General features: G+C 30.5%; 3 protein-coding genes across 3 annotated transcripts; 2 read left to right on the top strand and 1 right to left on the bottom strand.

Moving 5' to 3' along the window:
* The first annotated feature begins 1,891 nt into the window (after window positions 1-1,891).
* Window positions 1,892-3,683, top strand: LOC107011908 (berberine bridge enzyme-like 28). The gene has a single exon (XM_015211591.2). It carries the CDS (start codon window positions 1,928-1,930, stop codon window positions 3,521-3,523), a length of 1,596 nt encoding a protein of 531 aa, XP_015067077.1. The 5' UTR covers window positions 1,892-1,927; the 3' UTR covers window positions 3,524-3,683.
* Window positions 3,684-5,100: 1,417 nt separating this feature from the next.
* On the bottom strand, window positions 5,101-11,895 carry LOC107011906 (DEAD-box ATP-dependent RNA helicase 16). The gene is made up of 15 exons (XM_015211589.2): window positions 11,646-11,895; window positions 11,404-11,562; window positions 11,231-11,320; window positions 11,003-11,131; window positions 10,542-10,642; window positions 10,245-10,359; window positions 9,571-9,702; window positions 8,653-8,718; window positions 8,351-8,530; window positions 8,075-8,170; window positions 7,584-7,721; window positions 6,894-6,976; window positions 6,173-6,210; window positions 5,882-6,096; window positions 5,101-5,438 (listed from the first exon to the last, which is right to left on the bottom strand). Exons 1-15 carry the CDS (start codon window positions 11,793-11,795, stop codon window positions 5,370-5,372), a joined length of 1,761 nt encoding a protein of 586 aa, XP_015067075.1. The 5' UTR covers window positions 11,796-11,895; the 3' UTR covers window positions 5,101-5,369.
* Window positions 11,896-17,068: 5,173 nt separating this feature from the next.
* On the top strand, window positions 17,069-18,877 carry LOC107009602 (berberine bridge enzyme-like 8). The gene has a single exon (XM_015208946.2). It carries the CDS (start codon window positions 17,090-17,092, stop codon window positions 18,692-18,694), a length of 1,605 nt encoding a protein of 534 aa, XP_015064432.1. The 5' UTR covers window positions 17,069-17,089; the 3' UTR covers window positions 18,695-18,877.
* Window positions 18,878-22,819: the final 3,942 nt, after the last annotated feature.

Genomic DNA, 22,819 nt, shown 5'->3' with positions numbered 1-22,819 from the left:
GTTTAGGAGAGTGACAATACTTTTCTTGTCATATCATCAATTAAGGAGTTATTAAATTCACTTGAAATGAGTTAAGTGGGGTAAATAATTATACGTAAAATTAAAGTGCTAAAGTAAGTTTTGCGGATAATTTCAGGAGTTCTTTTTATGTATTTTCTCATTATTTTATAATGGTTGTATATGCATGTAATGTATCAACATGTATATAGTGTATTGCTATTGGATACGTAGGGTATAATTGTCTATAGATCAAGTAAAATTATGTATTAGAGATGTATATACATCTATATACATTGTTGATACAATGAAGTGTACATTGCAATTTTTTTTGTTTGATATGATCTCAACCAACTCAAATCTCCTCTAGATAATTTAAAATTTTAGATATAAGGTCCTTTTTATGTTTTAAGTCTTTTGATATATTATTCATCCAAAACGACTCATATTTACGGCACATTAAATTTGAAAATTAATGTAGGAGTATGGAAGAATATAAGGGAAATGAAGAAGGAAAGCAACGAATAAAGAAATTAGAAGGAGGGAAATATGGCCGAATGACTATTTTTAATAATAAATGATAATTAGGCTATATTAGGTAAATAAAATGATCCAATAGACAATTTTTGTTTAATTTTCCAAAATAATTTCATATACTTAAATAAGCTTTCGAGATATTAACTATGAAAATTGACAATTACTTCAAAATTATTATATTTTTATCATAATATAATAAATTTATCATAATATTTTTCCATCCGATAGCGTCTAAGAAAATTATTAGCCTCTTTATCCCTATTTATCATCTAAAAGTCAAAGTAGATTTGGTCAATGATAATTTTGGGACTACATATAGGAAGTTTGACGAGAAACCCCTCAAATTTTCATAAATTACAATTGTTTGACCTTTAAAAAATCGAATTGGACAAACGATTACGGTTTATTTATTTGTTCCAATCTATTTGAGCTTTGATTGAATATGAATCGCGCACTATAGGATTCATCTGAGGATGGCTCTCTCAACACGATTTTCTCCATATTCAATATTCAAACTTGAAACCTCTGATTAAAAATAAAATAATCTCAATACTGCATCACAACTCATGTTAATAACGTTTTCGTTGATAACCAGAGTATTTGTTTAATATTTATGTTCCAATAATGCAGAGGAAATGTCAAGCTTTTGTACACAAATTTCTTTATTAAGAGCGAAATAAATAAAATATTGATAATCAAATCAAAGTAGGTTATTATAATCAAATCTAGAAAATATGTAAGATTTCAAAATAGGAGAAAGGACTTTATCTAGTTAGTTTTATCAATCGTTATCAATGATATGAATAATTATACTATTAAAGGTATGTACGAGCATAATATAAAAATAAAAACTTATAATTTTCCACATTAGCCATGAGGAAACGTGTGCATCTAATTTTATACTAATGAACATGACAATTGACTAATCTTTGGAATATATATATATATATATATATATATATATTTCTTGCACGAAAAAAATAATAATTGCATGTAGAGTTCAATTTTGCTTTTTAAACCTAATAAAAGAAAATTCTACCACGGATTAGGAAATGTTTTACGATTAAAGTTAGGTGAAGACATAAATTTTTTTTTTAAAAAATCACTTTTATTTATCAGATTTAACCTATTAAGAAAAGACCAGTAATAGTTTTTTCCCAAAATCTAACACTATAAACTAATTTACATAGATATCGAAATAAACTACACATATAAATCATTATTTTTTAAGAATCATGGAAAAGTCGAACTAAAAAGAAATATTATTCTATACCACGTGGTCTTAGGGTTTGAAACTACACTTTTTTTACTTTTCCCTAGCTAAATCTATAAATAGGAGTTGTTAGTTTCCATTTTTTCCAACATCAAAAATTGCAACAACAAACAATCAATAATGATTACTTTCAACAACTTAACAATCTTTTTCTTTCTCTCAATTTGCCTAATTTCATCATCATGGGCTAACAAAACTCATGATGACTTTCTTAAATGCCTTTCTCACAAAATTATGAACTCAAACTCAAAATCACAAGTTATCTACACTCCTAAAAACTCATCATATTCCACCCTTTATAACTCTTTTTCAAGTAATCTAAGGATAACTTCCGATTACAAACCATCAATTATTTTCACTCCTAATGATGAATCTCAAATCCAGGCAGCTATACATTGCTCCAAGAAACATGGCTTACAAATTAGAATTCGAGGCGGTGGACATGATTATGAGGGACTTTCATACATTTCTGAAACCCCTTTTGACATAATTGATCTTAGAAACCTAAGAGCAATATCCATTGATACTGAAGACAAGACTGCTTGGATTCAAGCTGGCGCGAGACTAGGGGAAGTTTACTATAGAATCGCGGAAAAAAGTAAAAAATTAGCCTTTGTTGCTGGGGTTTGCCCTACTGTTGGTGTTGGTGGACACTTTAGTGGTGGAGGGTATGGCATGATGTCACGAAAATTCGGTACTGCTGCTGATAACATCATTGATGCAAAATTAATTGATGCTAATGGACGAATTCAGGATCGAGAGTCAATGGGTGAGGATCACTTTTGGGCTATTAGAGGAGGTGGAGGGACTAGTTTTGGTCTCATTATCTCATGGAAGGTGAAATTACTTGATATTCCAGAGAAGGTAACTGTATTCAATGTTACACGAACATTGGAACAAAATGCAACTCAACTAGTCTACAAATGGCAACATATCGCGGACAAAGTTGATGACAATCTCCTCCTCAGGCTCTTCCTGAGGAGTAGCGAGTCTCCAATCAGGCGTGGACAAAGGACTGTCCACGCCTTTTTCACTACAATGTTCGTTGGAGGAGTAGATGAACTCCTCCACGAAATGAAAGATAAGTTCCCGGAGCTAGGGTTAGTGAAGGAAGATTGCATTGAGATGAGTTGGATTGAATCTATACTCTTCTTTGTGGGTTTCCCTAGAGGCACATCAATTGATGTGTTACTAGATTGGGATAACTCAACTTATCAATCAGGATTCTTCAAAGGGAAATCAGACTATGTCCAACGTCCAATTTCTATAAATGGTCTTGAGGGTATATGGAAACTATTCAACCAAGTAGGCGAAAACTCGGCTGAATTACAATTAAGTCCTTATGGAGGAAAGTTGAGTGAGATATCGGAATCTGAAACACCTTTCCCTCATAGAGATGGAAACATATTCATGATCCATTATGGGGTGAATTGGGGAGAAATGGGAAGTTCTAATAAGCATATATCTTGGATTCGAAACCTTTATGGATACATGGCTAGGTATGCATCAAAATCTCCAAGAGCTGCATATTTGAACTATAGAGATCTTGATTTAGGAGTGAACAATATTAATGGAAACACAAGCTATGAACAAGCAAGAGTTTGGGGAGTGAAATATTTCAAGAACAACTTTGATAGATTGGTCAAAATCAAGACAAAAGTTGATCCAACAAATTTCTTTAGGAATGAACAAAGTGTTCCTCCTCTATATATATAATTTATGCACCCTACAAATAAGGCTTATCATATATAGTAGTTCTTTTATGTATATATATAGTAATATAGTACTGAAAAATAAATGTAGCCAGGATGCGTTTCAAACATATTGTGTAAGATATAGTAATCCTATATTGTTTGATTTATAATATTTTTTTCAATTAATAAATTTTCTATGTATTAAATGTTATATCTTGCTGTTAGAATTCGTGGGCTTGTTAAATTTCTCCTCTCTTGTCATTACAAGATAATCATTTTACTTGGCATCTTTTTCTGTTTGAGATTGCAGAAAGAATAAACTTGATTTAATTTACATATCAATTATTAATAAATCAAATTTATTATTATTTAAGATATTCTTATACTAGAAAAATAAGAAACTTTATAAATGATTTTAGTCAAATATTTAAGATATCTATTATTTTTTGAAAATATATTAATTACTAAGCATATGTTATTAATTAATATTATGAAAAAATAATTGATTTATATTTTTTTCAAATTAATATATTTCAATTGAATTGATCATAAAAAACTAAAAGTATGAAGTTTCTAAGAACATTCCGAAATGCATGTTTTATTAAAAAAAATTAATAATATAAATAAAATGTCATAAATTATTAACAATGTGACAAAAAAATAGTATATCAAGTCGAATTAAAGAATGACTTGCAGTGTGAATTCAATATTATTAAAACAAATGAAACTGAAAAGATAACATAAGTTATAAATTCAAAATAAAAAATATAACGTAATACTCTTGTCGCAAATTTCAACATAGCATACATAAATATGATTTTTTATTTTTTTACTTTTCAAAAGAAAACATAAGTATATAATTTTAGTTAATAATAAATTATATTTTAATTTAAAAATAAGAATACAAATAAAATTATGCTAATGAGAAAATAAGTACGACACAAAGAAATAAATAATATGAAAAAATTGCACGATTTCACGTGAAGTAAGGTGAGAATAAGAAAAAAATGAAATATAATAATATAAATTAAAAATAAACTTTTAGAATAATGATTAAAAAACTTGAAATAATAGAAATAAAAAAATTAAAGCAAAAAAATTAAAATATAAATAAAAAGAAGAAATTAAAAAGTAATGATAATTACACCATTGCCAGCCTCTCCCTGTGAAATTGGAAAGTGTAGTTATCCATGTCAATTACATGTTGACCAAGTAATTACCTGTCCAATCAAATATTGACCAAGTAGTTACCTGTTCAATCAAATAGGACAGACATTATAATTACACCAAATCCAATTACGAGTGTGACCTTCCAAACAAACCCTATATATAACTACAAAATTATTAGCTATAACATCAAATTCGTCAATAATTTATTTAGGAATGAACAAAGTATTCCTCTCTATTATCTTAAGCATAAATAGCTGGTAATTTATATATGCACTCTGCAAACCAAAGCCATCACCGTTTGTTGTTGTTTTTGGTTGGTAATATCACCATTTGTTGTTGTCAATTGTACATTTGCGCATTTGTTGTTCTCACCATTATTTCTCTATTTATACCTTTATTATACCTTGTAATCTATTTTACTATCCCATATCTTACAATTCATTACTAGAAAAACTTCCTCAACTATAAATAGTGGTAGTCTTCATGGAGTTCAAGCGTGGACATAGGACTGTCCACGCCTTCTTCAAAACCATGTTCGTTGGAGGAGTGGATGAACCCCTTCGCGAAATGCAAAAAGAGGTTCATGGGACTAGGGTTAGTGAAAACATTCAAAAAAAAAATTATTGATAAATAATTCAAATTTCGTATAAACTACAATTCCTTGTATCAAACAACTAGGCAGGGTGTTCCTTTTACTGTTAATGGCCATTATCGGTATCTTTTACCTTTCTCTTCATCCCGCGGCCTTTCCCTGCTCGCTTAGGTGCCTGCAATCAAAGAAGAAAAGATCAAACAACAAGCCGCCAACGTAAGCCAAGAACACAAATCATCTAGGATTGTATTTCATATATATGATCATTCCCTTCGATAACCTACATCCTGTTCAAGATGTATTTCCTTGTTTGATCGTGTGGAACGTATTGACTACACAAGTAATCTCAGATCATATCTATATGAATAAGCAGAACTTCATCGATAACCTCTGACAAGTATTAAGAAGAGAGACATAATACAGTAATACCTAACCCCACAATCCAAAAGTTTACCCTTCCTTAACCAAGAAGGAAGACATTCGATCGTATCATCATGTTGACAAGACTCGAGTAGTAGAACTTGCTAGTTCAATTTCTAGTGGTGTACACAGGCAAAACATGAATGTAAAATCACCAACACATACAGCTTAGTGCAAGTAGAGGTTGGGGAGGTATACCTCAGCTGAAAATGTTTTAAGAGGGTCTCTGCTTCTTTTGAACCTTCCCTTTGATCCTTTGCCACGAGATGGATTAGTATTGCCCATTGCAGCTCTGGCCAGCTTCACAATCTTGCTAGCTTCTTGTGTTGTTGGATCTAATAGGTAGTCAGGTACATCACGTAGGTGAGCGGCAGGTGCTTTCTTGCTTAACATCTTATCATGCTTCAAAAGATCTGCCCAGAACATTTGAATATAATGAGACCTACTATGTTCACTCAAAGTACATCACACAAACTACAGCTTAATTACCTAAGTCTTTTGGATTATCTTGAAAATGAGCCTTCAATCTGGATAATACAAGCGGAAGAAGTAGTTAATACAGATTACAAGTCAAGCACAGCAAAATACAATCATTGAAAAATATAAAATCAGTAACCAGGCTTGGAAAGTGCCTCCTAACAGATAGGTGAAGAATAATAACAAACAAATAACTATATGAAAGCAAACTATTGATCTACAAAATAAATATATGACAAATATTGTAACTTCTTCCCAAAAGGTATAAGTTTTACTCCAGCTTCAACATATTATGAGACATTCAAATCATTTGATAAAGTATTGAGTCATTCAAATCTTGAATTTCCATGCAAAGACATCTGAATTAATTTTAAGCAGATATGCATCATACAGTCGAGAGTGAGTAACAATTGTACCATCAAAAATCCCCTTTTAACTGAAAGAACTTCTATTTGAGTGATGTCTGAATCAGAACAATGAGGCTTTCATCACATTTCTAAACTACTTAAAGTGATGAACTATGGGAAGGTCCTTAACTCATTATCAAAAAAAAAGAATGGGATGAGGAGGACAATTACACCTAGATTGGACGGAAACATGACACTTATTTTTGGACAGAAACTGAGCTATATTTTCAGTAATCGTCAGAAATTAGCGCAATAATACGTGAACAGTGAAAAAAGGAAAATGAGCTATTCAAAGAAGAAAAGAAAAAATAAACAGAGTAGCTTACTTTTGAGAATTAAGAATTTCATTCCTCAGATCCTGAGCCCGTGATTCTCTTACTGCAATTTTTGTAATACTCCTTCCAACATCCTACAGAAAAGATGGCAGTCAAGCAATCTAGACTCCCAAAAACAAAGAAATCGGCAGGAGTGCACCAGCATACAGTTCAAGTTAACTGTTTTTCCATAAAAATATATGTATATCTTTACTTCCTTTTGTCCGGGTGATGGCGGCGAATGAGATGGGCTTGCAGTAAACCAAATTCTTAAAAGTAGTCACACGAGTTAATTTTACAGCATGGATCTTCTTGTATAGTTAAAGCATGCTTGTGCATCAAGAGGTTGACAAAATATGGACTAATTAATAATCTGTTGATTTACAGATTGGTGCATTTGGACATACAACTCAAATTTATTCATGATTACCAATGAGGCTCACTTTTTAAACGCTCTATACAACTAAATGTAACATCTAAATATTTGTCTGTTTCTTTTCACAAAAAGCATACTCGAGATAGTTAAAGCAGGAAGCATTATATACCTCTGTAAGACACTCACTTGATAACCTTAACTTCACAAAGTTCACTGCTACTAGGACTAGGTGACACTCCTAACTCTGCTAGGCTCCCAATAGTAACTTATCACACAATGACTATTGTACTGTCCTTTAATAGAAATACAATTGATGAAAGTTTTACCTCAGCTCGGTAACGCAAAGACTCTACTGCATTTTTACTCAGCAATGGGAATGGAGCAATAAACTGTGACACCTTGTCTTCATTTTCCCCCAGTAAAGATTTAATCTCTTCAAATATTTCTGTCTCTTCATCAGAGACCTGTAACAAAACAAAAACATGGTCAAAAAGGCAAAAAGAAAACATAGTTTTCTCCTACAGTCGTAGGAAGAGAATTCATAGGGAAGGAAGACTTGAGTAATTTTTAGATAAGATGTATAAAACCAATTCCCCAGCCTATGATCTACGAAGTCATGCCACTCTCAAATGAAAAACAAATTCAGAGAGTAGATGAAATAAGAACATTGGGTAATTTGTTAAGGCCAAGAGCGAAATTCTATGAATCAGCAGTTCAACATTTAAAAACCAAAGATCCAATAAGTAGTCAACTAAATCATATGCTAGCAATCACAATTGTATATCAATGACCTCAGACATGTCTTCAAACTACTCACAAGAGAGACAGATGCTCCAGTATTATATGCTCTTCCAGTACGTCCAATTCGATGTACATAGCCTGCAGCTGTTTGAGGCATCTCATAATTTATCACCTGTGCAAAATAAGACATAAAGAGGATATGGAGTATTAGGTCTATGCAAAATCCAGAACTTCTATTCAGACTGGGTTGTGTATCCTCTATCACTAAATGGCTCAACAGGAAATGATAAAAGAAAAAAACATAAGCCGCCAAATGGAGGACAACATTCCATAAAGAACAGAACAAATTTACCGTATGCACATTTTTGAAGTCTATCCCTCTGACTACACCAAACTCTGCATCCAATTTATGCTTTCGATGTTTTTTTGATTTTTTTCGCTCACTGCCATTTTGATCATCAACTTTTTCCTTTCCTTCTGATTGACTTTCATCAGTCGCAATCAAGTAATCAAATAGCCCAGCATTAAATTCCTGCTCAGAAAAGAAAATTATGAGACTAGTGCAATAGTAGACTTCACAAGATGAGTTGAACAATAACAAAAAGCCATACAACAGGTGTGCATTTCTTGGCATTCTACACTCATATGACAGACCTCAAGGATGTGTAGACGAGAACTCTGAGGCAGCTCGGCATTTAACACTGCAGACTTGATCCCAAACTGCAAAATGATTAACCAGGATATCAAAAATACTATCAGGAACACCTCAGGCAGGCAGTAAGTATAGCATCGGAAACATAGACCAATAACCTATAAGCACCCAGAAGATTACAGGTCATAAATGTAGCTTTATAGAAAATAGATAATATAGTGACCTGCAGCCAGTTTGGCCAAGCTTTTGGGAACTCTGAAAGATCTTATCTTTAAAAATGGAGGTGTTTAGCCAAGCTTCTAGGGAGAAAATAAGTGCTTTACTAATGCTGAGAAAAATTTTTTTTTTTACCAAAAGTACTTTTTTGAATGAGAAAATACACTTAGAAGCACTTTTTGAAAGCTTGGTCAAACACTAGCTGCTAATCAAAAGTGCTTTTAAATTGATTAACCAAATACAAACGACTTTTCACCAAAAGTAGTTTCTTGAAAAGCACTTCTCAAAATAAGCTGATTTTAGAATATTGGCCAAACATGTTATTGGGTTTTGTACAAGCCAAAGCTACACTTTTGCACATCCAGCGGATCCACGACTCCCTATAACTTTCAACTATGATTGAGCACAAACAAACAAAAAGCACTCCCTCTATGGGCTGCATCATCTAGTCATCTACATAGACCGGGAGGTATAACAGAACTAACTTCAACAATTCCTAAAGATGTGCTTTTATAAAACAAAAAAGTAATAATATAATAATTATAATAACAATAAGAGAAGAACAAAGAAGTTTCAAGTGGCAAAGATGTTTTGGTGCTTCTAATAGAGGTATTCATAAGATAAGTATGACATTTACATAGAACAACATTTATAAATTGATCACATGTCCTATGATATTAGTGACATCATGTACATGGATGTACCTGCTCAAAGAATAGTTTGAGTCTAAAACTCATGTCAATTGAATTTGTAAATATCAAGACTTTTTTCTGGACCAACTCAAGCTTCAAAAGGGCAAGGACATGGACAAGCTTATCACGAGCAGCACAAGAAATCTGAACAAACAATAGAAGTTGTTGTTAGAGACACGAAACTATAAGAAATCTGAACAAACAATAGAAGTGGTCGTTAGAGACAAGAAACTATAAAAAATCTGAACAAACAGTAGAAGTGGTAGTAAGAGACACGAAACTATAAGAGAAAACAATAGCATAGAACACAAACAATACACAGTTGTTGAGGTGTATATTTGTTGTTGTAATAAGACGTCTAAAACAAAAGTGTCCTGCCCTGGGAAATGCCTCTGCCTACTAGAAGGTAGTGTCATAATGTGGCACTTATCCATCACAAAAGGTTGAAAAGTGTGTGACGATTGAACATATAATTTACCATTTTAGATGACTCCTAAATTCACACCTTAGCACAAAAGATACAGCTTCTTAGTCAGGTATTAGAGAAACCAAAAGTATGAGGATCACTCTATCAAATTAAACATATTTATATAAAGTATCAAGACGCCAAAACTCCCTCACTGAATAAGTGTTGAAGAGAGGACAGACTACTAAAGCAGTTACTTCTATTGAAGGTGTATACTTACATAAAATTGCTGTACATTTTTTGGGATAATGTCATCCTTTGTTTCTCCCACCTCAGGCAAAGTCAGGATGTAGGGATTGTGTAAAATAAGCTTCTTCAGCTTTTCAACGTCAGAACTGCAATATTAACACGACCAAGAAAGTTCATATCCAAACCTTGAGATGGGGGGGAAAAAGATGGGAAGTAAGATGGTAACAATCAAGAACTTTGTGCTGGAGAAAACCAGCATAGGCGACAGTGGAAGAATCAGCAAGAATTTGCTTGACATATATATGTGAATATAGTAAAGCGAGCATACCTTGAGGTTGCAGACATCAGAAGGCACTGGCAACGTCTTGGTACATGAGATGTAAGAGCTTTCAGATCATCTTCATATCCATAAGACAAAAGAAGATCTGCCTGATACAGAAACATAATTCTCAACCTCATGTCCTTTCGGGTGAATACAATCAAACACAATCCAATTCTAATGGAAACATTCAAATTCACAAATGAAAGAGAAAAGATATGAAATCAAAAAGTAACTATCACTACTAAAGGTGGGTCATAAACCTCGCCAGATACCAGAGTCAATTGTATCTAGTAAGTTTTACCGAATATTGGATATGAACTGATGACTCTCACCATACAAAACCGGACCTTTACGGTAAAACTTTTGAGATTTTAAACAATGCAACTCATTACATATCTCACCACATCAGCAAAAAGTCTTTCAACTAAAAGAATTTAAGAGGAACAATGTGATATAAACTAACCCACCTCATCGAGAATGAGAATGGACAGAGAATCTTGAACAGCTTTCCCTTGAATAACTCCATTTGACAAGCATGTCTGTATACAAGCAGGAGTAGATATAACGATCTCCGGAGGCCCCGCCAATGTAGTTCTCTAAAAACCATAAGATCATAAAAAACCATCACTTTATCACATACCCATAAAGATTAAAACTTCATAATCAGCAAACAATTGTGAACAAAAGAAACCAACCAATTCAGAAACAGACATAGAACTTGTCAATTGGACAAGCCTTAATTGCACTCTACATAGTTCAATCAACGAATTCGCCTCCGAACAAACCTGAACAACAACAAACACAATTAAAATAAACCCACAAACTCAAAACAAAATAAAACCCCAAAATAATAGCAAAAAGTTTCAACCTGTTGACACAATTCCCTTGTAGGTACAAGAATCAATGCAGTAGGAGCAAGATTCTTTGTTGAAGATGACTGAGTAAAAAGCTTGTGAAGTAAAGGAAGGAGATAAGCAAATGTCTTTCCAGAACCAGTCTTAGCTCGAGCAACCACATCTTTCCCTTCCTAAAAAAAAAAAAGTAGCCATAGCCAATGAAATCAGCTCTACAAACAAAACTGCGAAGAGGATGAAAGTATTGTAAACTTACGAGGATTAGAGGAATAGCAACTCGCTGAATAGGAGTTGGTTTATCGATAGTTTTCTTGGTTAAAGCACGGATTAGACGAGGGTCAAGTCCCAATTCTTCGAAGGTTTGTTCTTCATCTTCCTCATTCTCAACTCTTCCTTCTCTGTTCATTCTCTGGTACGCGAGGGTTTTGGGTTTTGGGGGAAGACTACTACACAAAGGGTTTAAGGAATAACCTAAGCGCGGCTACTAACTTGTTTCATACCCTCCGGCCTTAGATATATTTTGGGATTAAAAATATTGTTGATATCGTCGTAAATATCTTCAAGAATTAATAATTATGATGTGGTAAGTTACGTGATACTAATTTCACCATCTAAATTTGTCAATTAGGATACTCACTAAAATATACAGGATTTTTTCTAAGCGATGTCATCATTAAAAAGGAGAAAAATGTATCAAGAAAAAAATCAATCAAAGTTTTATTTTAGGCCTCCAATAATTTGAGCCTCTTTTAGCTAGATATTATTATAAAATTTTAAAATGAATCATTCACATTTTCATATTATTAAATAAATCGGCAATGAATTTATATTAATTACTTCACTTCACCGCTCATCAACTTGTTGTTCCAAGTCAGTGGAAGCTTGAATGGTTAACATTTGACTTTGAACATTTGTAATTTGTTTTAGAATAATACCTCTTCATTAAAAATTTAGACTAATATAATTTAATCTGCATAATTAATAATTGAGGATCAAATAATAGAGAACTGCGGACAATTTTGATCAATTTAATAAATTAAAAATTATTTTATCATAACAAGTAAATAATTTTCCCATGATTTAAAAGCAATTTTGATCATTTTTTGTATTATATATATAGAGAGAAAAGAATCAAATATATTTATATACTATTAAAAATGGTCAAAATACCCTTTATTATACTTTTAAACGGAACTTTCGCAAATAGGACTGTAATAAACTTAATTATGTTTCATAGCTATAATTTGCATATTTAGGGGTTGCAGCTATAATTTAAGTTATTTCGTTTGTATAATTCGCGGGTTTGTATAGTTCGCAAGTTTGTATAATTCACGAGTGCATTTGTGTAAGTTAGTTATTTTTGTATACATTTGGAAAAAACGAATTTATACAACTACAAACATCTAAAGTATAAACATTTATACAAATTATATTATACAAAAGTTATACAAGTTATATTAAACGAGCAAGGTATAAACAATTATACAAATTATATTAGGAAAAAATAATAAACATCCCACCTTTTCTCTCATTACCATTATTCCCTATTAGTTTTACAAATCCCCAAAATCTCTTATTTTCACGCATCAGATTAATGTATCAACGTATCAAATTAATGTATCTCGCGCATCTGATTAATGTATCTCGCACATCGAATTAGTGTATCATGTATAAAATGTAATGTATCTTACTTAACGATTAATATATCTCGTGCATCAGATTAATGCATCAAGGCTTATGTTATTGTATCAATTTGAGGAATTTCTGTAATTATAAATTTATAAACGACAAATGATAATTCTAACTTAAAAGTATGTGATTTATGTCCTTTGATTATGTGCTGAAGTTATACAAATTCGAATGAGGCTTCAAACCATTATATCAACTTGACAAGGGTACTTTATAACTATATGACACCCTTTGTCTTAAAATCACCAAGGTTAGCATATTTGAATTATAGGGATCTTATTTTGGGAATCACACATAATGGGACATTGAGTTATTTTGAAGGGAAAGTGTATGGGATAAAGTATTTCAAGAAAGAAAATTTCAATAGGTTGGTGAAAATCAAGACTAAAGTTGATCCTCAAAATTTCTTTAGGAATGAACAAAGCATACCAGTTCACCATGAATGGAGGAATTGTAGACACTATAGGGCAAAATATTGAATTCTTTTGGTAAGAAGACAACTTATTTATATAAAAATGAGTGAGTACATCTAGAGGCGGAATCAGAATTTTCAAATAGGGGGTTCATAATCGATAGAAATAGATAGCCGATGGTGGTTCAACATCTATTAGAAATAAATATAAACTTATTTTAATCATGTATAAATAATATAATTTCTGCTGAACCCTGAATACATCAAAGCGTGCTATATTATTGCTAGAAGAATATTAGAGAAAGTGTCATTGCCAAATTTCAACGTACTTGTTACCTAGCCAATTTGGATTGTTGGTTTGTTCTATGTCTGTAATAAGTTTCTTTATTTATTATTATTAATTTAAGCTTGAAAATTTCTTCAAGTTCGTTTGAATTAATTTATTTTAGGTTCTTCTAAACTAAACTAGGTTTTAAGTAGTTTTGGAATATTTCAGTTTAAAAAAAAGCTCTTATTTTTAAGTTAAAACAACTAAAAAGTGTCAAAAGTCATTATCTAACTTATAAGCCAAATGTCAATCCAAACCGATAAAAGGTCGAAATTGAGACTAGTAACTTTATTTATAGGAAAAAAATCATATCTAAAGTATTTATCGTTCACTTATCTATAAGGTATTATGTAATTTATTCGGTTAAAAGACGTGTAAATCACAATTTCCTTTTGGTTTGTTCAGGAGTTCATAGGCCATTTTGATTTTTTATTTTTTTTTGGCTCAAGAAAAGTGTTGTTTAGACTTCAGACTCTCAACTTAAATATACTAATTATATTAGAAATCTAATAGTGAGTATACAATGTTGTACCAATGTAAGTAATTTATTTAAGGGAAATCATAATTCATTTGTTATGCAAATGTGTATTAATTTTTTCAAAAATAAAATTGTAGGCATATATATTAAAAACATTTAAAAGTTATCGCAACGAATGCTGCTTCGATTGAAACTATATATATATCGTATAAATTTTTACTAACAATTTTCACTCCTCTAGTTGTAAAACGGGCGACATATAATTCAAATATGCTAAAGCCATCTATTGAATGTGGTCTAAAGCCAAAATTTGGAAAATTTATCTTATGTTTATTTTTCAGAGATGGTTAATTAATTATTGTAATTTAATAATTAATTTTCTTTTTTCAATTCACTCTAAAACATTTCGTATAATATTTTGTAATCATTTATAAATTATTGTACATTACATGATTACAAAGTGTGATCATAATGATATAACACTCGTCACCTTCAAATTCAAAATACACTTCATGCTATGATGATAAAACAGACTTGTTATCGCGAAAACTAATTTGGTACATACACAACCCTCGAGATTTCTTTGAACACTAGTCATGCTGTCATGGGATGGAAAAACAAAAGCTTGTCTTTTTTCACACAATTAGTTTCTTAAAGATTGTGACTCATTTAATCTCTTCTTATTAATATTAATGCTTCTTTGTTAAAAGGTAGGAATGGAGAATTTGTAAGGATTAATTTTATTAAATATTGTGTCTACTTAAATCAAGAAAGAAAAATATACGGAAAAATGACAAGTACCTTCTTAGATTATGACCAAAATTTTAGAGATAACTTTAACTAAACTAAGGTCTTATTACCCTCTGAACTTATGTTTTTGTAATCTTGTGTACCTTTTATTTTACGTGGCACACTCTATGACTCCACGCAATTGAGGCAAGATGGAGATATTTGGATGTCATAAAAGGTATACAAAATTATAAAAAAGAAAATAAGTTCGGAGGGGGGAGGGGGAGGGGGTAATAGGACTTTATTTTAATTAAAGTGTCTCTTATTTATAAGGAAAAATGCACAAAAATCCCTTAGACTATGATTGAAATTTCAGAGACACACCTTAACTAAACTAAGGTCCTATTATCCCCTGAACTTTATTTTTTTGTAATTTTGTATAACTTTTTGGCTTATGTGGCATGCAAATATCTTCCACATGCCTCAATCGCGTGGAGTCACGGAGTGTGCCACGTAAGATAAAAGGTGTAAAAAATTACAAAAAAAATAAGTTTAGGAGGGTAATAGGACCTTAATTTAGTTAAGGTGTGTCTCTGAGATTTCGGTTATAGTCTAGGGGGGGTATTTGTGCATTTTCTCTATTTATTAGGTATATTATGTAATTTAAAAATAAATGTAGACTAAGATAATTCTTTTTATTTATTTACTAGTATATATGTATTTTTATTTTGTTAAAAGACATGTAAATCAAAGGCAATATATGATATTGTTCTCTTAATCATAATTAAGTCTTGATTTGGAGTCTGAATATGAAAAAATTATTGATAAGTAAAATTTTTACCGAATGAATCCTACATACAAAGCGTGAATTCAAATATGATTAAATTTTAATATGAATATCAAATACTTTTGTAAATATTCTTCGCCAAACATTACAAGTAAGTAATTAAGTATGTTAGTGTAAGGGTTTTGCTAAAAAGTCGTATATGATTCAATAAAGTTGAGTCAACTAAAAGCTTTTGTTCAAATAAACAAAACCATTTTGTACAAGTTAATTAGTTTTTTTCCAGCAATAAAATAATCTTAAGGGTTGACCAGAAAGTGGGGATACCCATTAATTATTAGTGCTTGTGCACGATACGTTATAAATTTTAATTAGCATTTTTAAAAATATAAGTACTATAGACTGATCCAATAATTTTAAATTATATTTTGTGAATTAATAAAAGAAATTAATAAATTGTTTATAGATATTAAGTGGATTTTCAACACAAAATATTAAGTTTTCGCAAATTATGGCTCTACTTTGGCGCCATGTATAAAATATGATTGATATTTATAAGTACTTACTTTCTCAAATAAAAAATAACCAAATTTTACGTTGAAAATTTAAAAATAAATGTAGAAATATTGACTTATTAATGGAGGAGTCGTCTATTACATAATAATGCATTCACAATTTCACACTGCATTCGTTTTGACTTGTTCTTACCATATATTCATTTTTTTTTCTGTTTTATAATCATAATGTTCGAATCAATTTTTTTTATAATATTTGAAATTACAGTATTTGTTTTTTTAAAAAAAATTTGTGGTATATTTCTTATCGGCACAAATATTAGAATATGACTATTTTGCCCTTTCTTAATATTAACGATTCTACTAAACAAAAAAACTAATTGTTAAAAAATGAAAATAAATATAATTATCATATAAAAAAATAAAAAAAATATCTCAGGCTTACGAAGTAAAACGTAGAGGGAGATTTCTCCCTATAATAATTAATACTAACAAAAACGAATAATATTACGAAGATGATGATGAGAAAGTAAACAATTATTATATCTACTAGAATGTCAAAGCATACAATATAATATTGATACGATTATGATATCTTACTTTGAATTTTCTTTGGTCAAATTGGGAAACAGATATGATTGTATATCTATTTATTTTACAACTTTTTTAATATTCAAACCTATTTCGTTGACTTATTAGCCCCAATATTTCCCTATAAAAATACCATATATCAAATCATTTTTATCACATCAAATTATTCATACGATGATGAAAATTCAATTATTTCCCTCTTGTCTTATTATTTTTCTTGTTTTTGCTACTTCAATAAGTCCTTCACATGAAAATCAATTATCATTTCTTGAATGTCTTGAAGCAAATTCAAACCCTACTTATCCAATTTCTTCATTAGTATTTTCTCCAAACAATTCTTCATTTCCATCTATTTTGCAAGCTTACATAAGAAATTTAAGATTCAATGAGCCTACAACTAGGAAACCTCTCTTCATACTCACAGCTCAACATGAATCTCATATTCAAGCATCAATTGTTTGTGCAAAATCACAAGGTGTACAAATGAAAATTAGAAGTGGAGGGCATGACTACGAGGGTCTTTCTTATGTATCCAACGTACCATTTTTCATCGTTGACATGTTCAATTTCCGATCCATAAATGTTAGTATTGACGATGAATCGGCTTGGGTTGAAGTAGGTGCAACCCTTGGCGAAGTTTACTATAGAATCGCGGAAAAAAGCAACATTTATGGATTTCCCGCGGGAGTTTGCCCTACCGTGGGAGTTGGTGGACACTTTAGTGGGGCCGGTTATGGTAACATGATGAGGAAATACGGTTTAACGGTCGATAATATCGACGATGCAAAATTAATTGATGTTAATGGACGAATCCTCGATCGTAAATCGATGGGGGAGGATTTATTTTGGGCTATTACGGGTGGTGGTGGGGTGAGTTATGGAGTCGTATTGTCGTATAAAATAAAGTTGGTACGAGTTCCACCAAAGGTGACCGTTTTTCGAGTCCCGAGATTTTATGACCAAAATGCCCTTGACCTTGCTTACCTGTGGCAACGTCGCGCTAACACGTGGGACAATGACCTATTCATGAGAATGATCATTGACGTAGTCAATAGAACTACACGTACCTCGGAGAAAACCATTAGGGTTTCCTTTTTTACTTTATTTCTTGGAGATTCGAATAGACTCCTCTCACTTCTCAACCAGAGTTTCCCAGAGCTAGGGTTAGAACGAAAGGATTGCATCGAGATGTCTTGGATCGAATCCGTGCTTTACTATACAAATTCCCCAATTACCCCTATGGATGCTTTGCTAAGTAGGTCACCTCCCCTAACATACTTGAAAAGAAAATCAGATTACTTACAAAAACCAATGTCAAAAGAAGGGTTAGAGTTCATATTCAAGAAAATGATAGAACTACAAACACCAACAAGTTTGGTATTTAATCCTTATGGTGGAAGAATGAGTGAAATCTCACCTTTAGCTAAGCCATTCCCACATAGAGATGGAAATATAGCAAAGATTCAATACTCAACCAATTGGAATGAAAAAGGAGTTGAGGCTTCAAACCATTATCTCAACTTGACAAGAGTACTTTATAACTATATGACACCTTTTGTGTCAAAATCACCAAGATTAGCATTCTTGAATTATAGGGATATAGATTTGGGAATTACACATAATGGAAAATTAAGTTATTTTGAAGGTAAAGTGTATGGGATAAAGTATTTCAAGAAGGAAAATTTCAATAGATTGGTGAAGATCAAGACTAAAGTTGATCCTCAAAATTTCTTTAGGAATGAACAAAGCATACCAGTTTACCCTTCTTGGAGGAATTAAGTAAATATTATATATATTTGATGTATTTCATTTTTCTAATATTGTTTAGTTTGATTCTTAAAATGTAATAGATATTAGATCTGTTTATGAAGATTATAAATAAAACAATAGTTTGTTTAAGGATTGTAAGTTCAATATGATTTGATTTGTTACTATGAATAATTAAAGTTTCCTTTTTTTTAATTTTATAATGGATATTGAGTTTAATTTAATTTGAACTTCGTGTTCATAATTATTTACTTTATATGTATCTTTATACAACACGTGTTATTTATCAAGTCTTATATGTGAAAGTTCTTTTTGATGATAAATGATATTGAGATTCAGAATAATTTCATCTACTATAAGCTCAAAATGTGTTAGCAAATAACTTATTTTTGTTTGCTTATTAAAGTCTTTAACCATATTTTGGATCTTTAAAATTATAGGAGAAGCAGAATCAATTAATTATTTGTTTCATTAATTTGGTAAATACATCGTATAAGTGCACGTGACGGGAAAATAATTTATATATTATAGAATATAGATTAAGGTCTGTTGTCATTTTAGAATCTGCTCATAATCAAGGACTCGATCAAATCCTCAATTAATGTAACATTGATACCCTTTCATTCTTATTTATATGTTATCATTTTATACGTTACGTTCTTTAATAAATCATATAAATTTATTATTTCATATTCACTTAAAAGTCAAAATTTTCAATAAAAAATCATAATTTATAATTTATTTTGTTTAATTAAATTGGACAATGAACATCAATTAATTATTTAATTTTTTTATATTGATCAAATTTGTACTTTCAAGAATAATAACTTTTAAAGGATAAAAGAAGAAGATAAATGTTATTTATGTATTGGTTTTATGAAATAATAAATACTAATGATTATATACTTTTATTTTTAGTAAAGACTACATATAATAAATGGAACAAAAAATGATCTTTTTTCTTTTTACTTCGTCATTTTTTACAAATAAAAAAAGGATAATATTTTTATTATATCATCATTATAGCAATCAATATTTTAATTTCTTGTATAAGTCAAAATTTGACAAGTAGAAAAGAATAGAGGGAATATGTGAAATTACTAAAAATGTTTTCATATGATAGTTTGATCCAAAAATGACTTTAATGGATAAAAATATTTCCTTTACATTTAGTATTATTTCTTTTTTTAAACACATTTTTTTCTAATGCTAACTTTTTTAGTTTAAAAAATATTTATCCTAGTTCAATTTGAAATATATTAAGAAATAAAAATATGAGTTTTATATTTTTATTATAATTAAATAAAAATTATAGACGAAGTGATTATATATTTAAAAAAGAATATATTGTTTTAATCAAAACCCAATCACGTCAGTGCCAAGTTGACAACAATCACTATGCCTTAATGCCAGCTAATAGGAGCAGTTTCAATATAATAATAATTAATAATGTTGTCGTCAAATTAATTAGGGAAAAGATATAAATTTTCCTTTTAACTTTTATCGAAAAGTCAGTTACACATTTTGACTATAACGACGATCTATTACATATCTATTCTTGTTTAAAGTGTAATTAATACCATCCCAAAACTGATGTGAAAATAAAATTAAAATTAAAAATAAATTAGGCGCGTGGATTTGAAATAAAGTCAAAAAAGTATTTTTTTTTTTCAACTCCCACACCCTATTTTTTTTTTCTCATGTTCTTCTTCTCTTATTTCTTTCAAAAAATTTCTTCTTCATTTTCTTCTTAGCACATTTTTACAAATTGTCACTTAATGTCATCTTCTTCTTATCATATTCTTACAATTTTTCACTCAATTTTATCATTATACTTAGAAAAAATAATTTTTAATTTAAATTTCACAATGATTTTTAAAATTTGAGATGTTGTTGTACTAATCTTTCCATTTTCTCCTTCAAATTTTTGTATAATGATGTATGTCAACGATCGATTTAGTGTTTTGGTTGGCTGTTTGTGGTGGCTGAGGTAGCTATTTGGTGGTTGTTCCTTTGTCGAAGATGGGTCGGCTGTTGGGAAAAAAGGGAATGACGTTATGGAGGTAGGTTTGTGGTGGTGGTGGGTTGATTGTTCTTCCCCGGAGAAGACAAAGAGAATTGTGATATAAAAGAGATTCATTAAGGATAGAATTGTCATTTCAGCATTTTCTTTTACCTTTGTGGGCCTCGAAAATTACCCCTCACTCGCGTAGAATGCGTGCATTTCACGCATTTTCCCAGGTAGGAATCGCGTGTTTATTTATTGAAAGATGGGATAGTTAAAGTGCCTATTCGTGCACTAATTCTTTTAGTTGAGATAAAAGTGGATATAATTTAGATTTGAAGAAGATATGATTATTATAGATTTTTAATAATTAGTTAGGAATTAATTAGTGTAAAATAGAGTTAATAAAAGAAAAGTTAATTAATAAATAAAAGAAAATATAAATTTTTTTAAAAATATAATTTTTAACATGGTGCTGATGTGACAACGAGTGTAACACACCACATACTATGAGAGCGATGCTATGCATCTCAAGGTGGTACTAAATTCACTTTTAAATAGTAAAAGTGTGTAATAGGTCATCATAACAGTTAAAGTGTGAAACGAACTTTTCGGTACAAGTTTGAAGAAGAATTTATGCCTTTTCCCAATTAATTAAACTCATGATGAAGATACATTCATGGTGGGTGGCTTCCTACCCATTATTAGACGCTATATATTTCATATGAAAATAGTTGTTCACTATATAACTTGATACATATATTAAGAAATAATAAAGGAAAAAAATATAAATATATTCTTAAATTATTGTGAATAGTATATAAATATCCTTCGTCATACTTTTGAGATATTGGTGCCTCTGCCGTCCAAAAACTAGAGTATATATACCCTTTATATTAACGGACATACACGTGTCATAATCTTATCCATCGATCCGACATTTATCGACAGATAAGATTGTCTCACGAGTCTCTATTTAATCTCCCGTTAGAGTGAAGAGCATATATGTTCTAGTTTTTAGACGATAGGGACACCAATGTTCCAAAAGTATGACAAAGGGTATCTGCTTACCATTTATGTTAGTTCGAAAATATATACATCCTTTTTTCCAATTATAATAAGAAGAACAATATACTATATTCCTTTGAATATATTAAATTTCACGTGTTTAAAAAATGTATTAGATATTGAAATAAATAGAGAATATAAATACATGCATAAACACTTATATTTCTCACATAGTACATGATTGCCTGTTTAATTTTTGCATGATTTGTCCACTAATTTGTTGACATTTTAGAATCTGCTTAGTCCTTATAATCAAGGACTTGGTCAAATCCTTAATTAATGATTAGAGAATTTAAGCTCAATCAATAATTACGGCGAAGGCCGATCCCATCGAAAAGTTTGTTCGATAGAGTATATAGAAATAGTATTAAAGAGTTTTAATAATATTGAAATTAATTATATTAAATTAGTTATGATGTAAGTCATGCAACAATTTCATATTCATAAATAAGATACATAAAATTTACATATATTAAAATTTGATATTCACAAGAGAAAAATATATATTACTATATATTTAAATCGGCATAATAAATAAAAAGTTTGTGAGTTTCTCAAATTAAATAGGGGAGACGTGAGTGCACAACATACGGATTCGTTCTCTCTTGAAGGTAAGAGTGAAATATTAATTAATTTTCCTCATTTCTCTATTTGTATATTGAAAAATTTATGATTTCTTGTAATCATATTAGTAATATATAGTTAGTATCATATATATATATATATGATAAGGGATCAAAAATATCTTTAAACTATTCGAAACAGCTCATATATACTCTTAAACTTTATTTCGGCTCAAAACTACCCTCCCGTTATACTATTGGGTCAAAAGTACCCTTCTTATTAATGAAAGTTGTTAAATGCCACGTGGATGCCATATGTGTCACGACCCAAAACGGGTCGCGAGTGGCACCCACACTTATCCTACTGTGTGAGCGAACCAACCAATCTAAACCCCAACATTTCAGCCATAATAAACAAAATATAATGCGGAAGACTTAAAACATCATTAACGAAATCAATTAATAACTTCTAAAATTTAATACTCGTCATCCCCAAAATCT

This window comes from Solanum pennellii, chromosome 2, assembly GCF_001406875.1.
Source record: "Solanum pennellii chromosome 2, SPENNV200".
In the NCBI taxonomy this organism is placed as follows: Eukaryota; Viridiplantae; Streptophyta; class Magnoliopsida; order Solanales; family Solanaceae; genus Solanum; species Solanum pennellii.
The sequence above is the reverse complement of the archived record's forward strand: the minus strand, read 5'-3'. Positions and strand labels throughout refer to the sequence as shown.

Coding starts and splice junctions, on each gene's coding strand:
- LOC107011908 (XM_015211591.2), top strand. CDS start 1,928: ATGATTACTTTCAACAACTTAACAATCTTTTTCTTTCTCTCAATTTGC.
- LOC107011906 (XM_015211589.2), bottom strand. CDS start 11,795: ATGAACAGAGAAGGAAGAGTTGAGAATGAGGAAGATGAAGAACAAACC. Junction 11,132..11,230: donor CTATGTCTGTTTCTGAATTG/GTTGGTTTCTTT, acceptor TATGGTTTTTAG/AGAACTACATTGGCGGGGCC. Junction 6,097..6,172: donor AGATAATCCAAAAGACTTAG/GTAATTAAGCTG, acceptor TGTTCTGGGCAG/ATCTTTTGAAGCATGATAAG.
- LOC107009602 (XM_015208946.2), top strand. CDS start 17,090: ATGATGAAAATTCAATTATTTCCCTCTTGTCTTATTATTTTTCTTGTT.